A 5,626-nucleotide genomic window follows, 5' to 3' on the forward strand; every position below is an offset into this window, starting at 1 on the left:
CCCTTATATAGCTAGAAATACAATAACAACTTGGAAGCAGACGACGGAGAATCACGTTGCTCGAGATGTGATTATTTTTTTATGCAAAGGTAATCGGTTTAAATGTGAGAAGTCTCGTAGAATATCGTAGGACATGCTATTTTAGACTGCGACAAAAAACTTATATAAAGTGTAGGTGGAAACATTAGTATCACGTCTTAGGCATTATAACACGACGATAACATTTCACATTTAATTATGTACCACGGCAGAAAGGAAATACATAAATTTAAGTCAAAATAACAAATAATGACTTTTAATAGTATTATTATTTAAGAATTGAATGCTTCTTTTTGTAACTTTATTGGGGTGTAAAAGCGTTGACCGAAGTACATTTTGTCTGAAGCGCGGAAGCGCTTCATTCTAAAAATGTGCGCACGGTCAACGCTTTTACAACCCTATAAAGTTACAAAAAGAAGCATTCAATACTTATAATTAAATTTTTTAGCTATGATCATGAAAACACGAATTTTATATATTTTTTTAATTTAATTCACCTGTGCACTTTATAGTTGGACCACGTGTTATCATGAATGAAAAGTTGTATTGAGCAATGCAACTGCTTACGGAATAACACGTGATGTGCAGTTAGCCAATCAGAATAAAGTATTATAATGAAACATACATTTAATGTAATTATTTACAATTGTAAATTCGTCTACAGTCCATGTTACAACAGGAAACGAATGACGATTATTTCATAAAAAGAAGAAAAAAAATATCGACGGTAAATAAAAAATAAAAAATATGAGTATACAGACTTTCATCAAAACTGATTCCTGGAAGATTCAGATTCAATATTTTATTAAAGTCTCACCACATACATTTACATATATTTACACAATAAAATATTCATACAGGTACGTAAAACATACATGTATAACAACAAACTTTAAATTCACATTGTATGTGCCAATCTTAAAAGATTTATGAGAGACTGTATAACCAATATTATTTAAAAAACAATAAAATATTGTACATTTTATATATATGATATATTTGCTTATGAATACCATTAAAATACAGCATAATCAATTATATAAAAAACCATTCCTTCTGATTAAAATACTATAGCAGGTTCTGGCGACACTGTCAAAAACTTTATCATTGAATAAAAAAAATAATTTTTCATTATCTGATAAAATGTTAAAATCCACATTAAAATTTGAAACTTCATAAAACAATATATGTCTAAGATCTTCATATAGTGGACATTTCAATAAAACATGTAGTTCATCTTCAATACTATCATTACAATAAAAACGTGTTCTTTCGTGTATTTCTTTTCTTTCATATCTACCCGTTTCTATTCTAAGGGGAGCAACTCCGCATCTAAACTTAGCAAAAGAACTTCTAAATTTAAGTGTCATTTTATACTTTAAGTAAGGTTCAGTACAATAATCATGTTTAAATAACTTATAAGTTCTTAATTTATTACCTTGAGCATACGCAGATACTCTATTACTCCATTCTATTTTATATTTATCAAACATTATTGTTTCTAATTGTACAATAATACGCTTATTTAATACATCAGTTTCATAGTTACAATAATTATCAAAATTATGATTTTTAAACATTTCTATGACTCTATGGCTCCAATTCTTAATTCTACCTCTAGCCTTTTTAATTGACCATTTGAAAACCTTAAAATTTATTCTATCATGTGTCATAATTGAACATCTTTTCCAGTGTCTAAAAACACTTGACCATTGTTTTACAGATGGTGGTTTCCAACCCATATCTCCATGTATGGCATCATTTGGGGTATATTTACCGACACCCATAAAACATCGGATGGCTCTATTTTGGACAGCATTGATACACGAGTAATCACGTGTACCCCAAATACACGACCCGTAATCAATAACTGACCAGACCATAGTGTTGTATAATTTAGAAAATATATCGTGTTGGAAACCACCATATGTTTTACTTTTTACAATCAATAAACCCAAAGCTCTACTTGCTGATTTGGCTACAGCCTTAGCCATTAATTGATAATCTAAAAATTCTGTTAATAACAATCCCAGATATTGATAGTTACTAACACATTCCATTGTATTGGTACCAATTGTAAAATTACATTCAGTTCTAGGTACAGATGGATTTCTACAATGCATAATTTTGGACTTATTAATATTGACATTAAGTCCATTAGTAATACACCAATTGTTAAGAATATCTAACATTTTCTGTAAATCATTTTCATTTTCCGCCATTAAAACCATATCATCAGCATACAATAAAATTGCTATTTTTTCATCATCAATATTTATACCAATATCTAGAGCATTTATATCATCAATAAGCGTGTTTATATAAATATTAAACATAACAGACGATAATATACAACCTTGTTTTAAACCAGTATCTACATTAAACCATTCAGTCATATTACCGTTAAGGCGTATACTACATGTTACATTTGAATAAAGCCCTTTAAGGGCATACATAAATTTTGAACTAATTCCTAAATTTTCTAATTTGTTAAACAACAATACTCTATTTATTGAGTCATATGCTTTTTTTAAATCTATAAAGGCCACATAGGTAGATAATTTACATTTTTTTCTTGTCTCAATAATTGAATTTATTGTACTAACATGATCAATTGTACTTTTCCCTTTTACAAAACCATTCTGCTCATCTTTGATTACCTCCCTTTCATCTAATCAATAAATTAATCTATCATTTAAAATATTACAGTACATTTTATATGCAAAAGGAGCCAAAGTTATACCTCGATAAGATAATGGGTCTCTTGGGTCTGAGGTTGAGCATTTTGGTATAGGTGTTATAATTCCTTTATTCCACATAAAAGGGACAGTGCCCTTTTTAAAACATAAATTAAAAAGCTTGTGTAATACACATATAACAATATTATTTTTACATAATTCTGCCTGAATAAGGTCAATACCAGGGCTTTTACAAGTTTTTGCCTTCATTACGACTTTTAACACCTCACTGATTGAAATTTCTTCATCAAGTTGATTACATACAATACTTTCTCTTATTTCAAAATTTTCAATCTTATTACAATTATTATCTACATTCAAAAGCACATTTTGGTTAAGTAAATCATGAAAACAGTTCTTCCATTTATCTAACACTATATCTAAATTGTCTGTTATTGAACCATCATCTTGTACTACTTCATTAGGTATGTTCGATTGCCTCTCATTGCCAATGCCAATTTTGCCAATTTTTTGCCAAAATTGCTTAGAGTCAGTGTCACTCAATTTAACAAGTTCTTCCTGGCCTCTGTGCCAGTATTGCCTTTTTAATTGTTGGACGGATTTATCAAAGTTTTTGCGTTTTTCGATGAAAATTTTGCGCATCTGCTTTTTTGTCGTATTACATGTATGCGGACAATTTAAAAAGTTTTTTTCAGCTTCACATACATTGTTCCATTTTTCAGTCAGTTCGTTATTCGACCAGTTTTTTTTAAATCGTCGTCTTTTATTGTTGGCACCATTCAAGACTTTTACCCTTGATTCAAGTTTATTGTTCATTTCATTATGCATAATATCAACAAAATTGCTATATAAATCATCAATATCTTTTTGTAAACCATTTGAACATTCTATATTGTGTATACATTCATTTATACTATTTATTGAAACTTGATCAGACATCCAATTATTTGGAATATTTTTCACATTATATGATACCCACTTTTTCTGATTTTGAATTTTACTACTGACACTACATTTATTTGCTTTAATTTCACTATTTGAGGAAAAATTAGCTTCAAATTCCCAGCATAGCATGGAATGATCAGGTATGTGTTGTGGGTTGAGTATACCTGGGATTTCACTTTTATTGCATAAAACACTTGCTCTTATGACTTCAAAATTTTTATATTGACATAAATTTTCATATGGCACTATACAATAATCTACAACTGATGATCCTTTGGTTGATATGCTTGTAAAATCGTTATGAATATAATTCCGGCCATTAAGCAGACATAGGCTAGCATTTGTTAGAAAATCGTTAAAGATTTCCCCATAACTGTTGACTGTGAAATCTATTACATTACGCTTAGTAAGATTATCTATTCCAGTAATGAAATCATCCATATCACCAATTCGGCTATTAAAATCACCACATAGATAAAATAATTTTCCATTTGGTATTGTGTAAATTTGTTCCATTAAGACATCATAAAAATTATGTGCATTTATCGAGCGGGAAGAAAATTCTGGTGGTAAATATATCACACATGTATAAAAACAATTAGATGGTTGATTTATTTCTACAAATTTAATCCATAAAATTCCTTCTTCTGAATCGTCTTCAATTGTGACTTTGAATGTAGATAACAAATCTTTTCGGACCAAAAACCCAACTCCTCCAGATCCTGTTCTTGCACGGATATGTATATGTTTTCTGTTATTACCAAACCATTCGTAATTACTAATTTGGATTGCGGCACCACTTGTTAAATGTGTCTCTGCGATTCCAATTATATGCAAATTTAGTTCACTAATGCAAGAGTCTAATAATGCATTTTTTTCACTGTTTTGATTGCGACTCCAACCGTTTATATTCCAAAACCTGCATTTATATTAGTATCCTTTTGGTCCACCAGTGTGTGCATTGTGTCTTCTGTATCCACCATAATGTCCATTATTTCCTCTTCTATTGTTGATAGGGGGTCGATTATATCGTTGACCCTCAATATTGTTCGTATTAACCTCGTCAGTATTTATTATATTTTGTTTTTTCGTGATTCGACCTCCAATTGTTTTAAAATCTTTTTCCCTACCTAGGGCTTTAAGAAGTGTTCTGTTATTGAAGTCAGCCATTCTTTTCTCACGTGGAAGGTCATTTTCAATATATACAGTTTTGTATTTAAAATTATCTTTGAGTTGCCTTTTAGATTTTAAGATCAGCCTTTTATGTTCAATTGTATTAAGTTCAACAAAAACTATTCCAGGTCGAGCTGTTGTGTTATCAGAATAATTTTGACTTAACATTCTCGTAACGTTTCTTATGTTGACATCTTTTAACTTCAAGCCGTCCTTGACCAAAGCTTCTACTTTCGCTTTCAAAACGGTGTTACCTGAATTTTCTCTCTGATCAACTGGTAGATTTTTGACAACTATTTTAAAAGTTTTACAGATGGTTTTGTTGTCAGGAGTGATATTTTCCTTTCTTGTTGACACTATATCTGCGTAGGTTTTATCAAGTTTTTCAATGTTTTCTTTGATAACCTTCATTTCTTTTTGAATATCTTTTTTCGCTTTACCAACCTCCTCTTTGACTCGGTCGGTTATGACTGTGTTAAATTTGACAGTTAATTTTCTTTCCATGTTGCTTTCCATATCAGAAATGCGTTTTTTTAGCCTAGTACCCATGCTTTCCACATTCAATGAGAGTTTACTGATCATGTCAATTAATAAATTGTTTGTATAAGTTTGCTCATTAGAAGGGGGGTGGTCTATGTTGTCAGGCTTCACTTTTTTGCACGGTTCGGTATTTTCTGAATCATCGGATAACTGTCTTTTACGTGGTGTTTGTTTCGTAATGTTGGAATGTATAATTGCTGTTGTCTTCTTTAATTGTTTATCATTTTGTT

General features: G+C 30.2%; 1 protein-coding gene across 1 annotated transcript; it reads right to left on the reverse strand.

Annotated features, from left to right (window-relative positions):
- Positions 1–1,070: 1,070 nt before the first annotated feature.
- Positions 1,071–2,435, reverse strand: LOC139506609 (uncharacterized). Its single transcript, XM_071295500.1, has one exon. It carries the CDS (start codon positions 2,433–2,435, stop codon positions 1,071–1,073), a length of 1,365 nt encoding a protein of 454 aa, XP_071151601.1.
- Positions 2,436–5,626: the final 3,191 nt, after the last annotated feature.

The sequence above is a fragment of the Mytilus edulis genome, chromosome 1 (assembly GCF_963676685.1).
Source record: "Mytilus edulis chromosome 1, xbMytEdul2.2, whole genome shotgun sequence".
Lineage (NCBI taxonomy): Eukaryota > Metazoa > Mollusca > Bivalvia > Mytilida > Mytilidae > Mytilus > Mytilus edulis.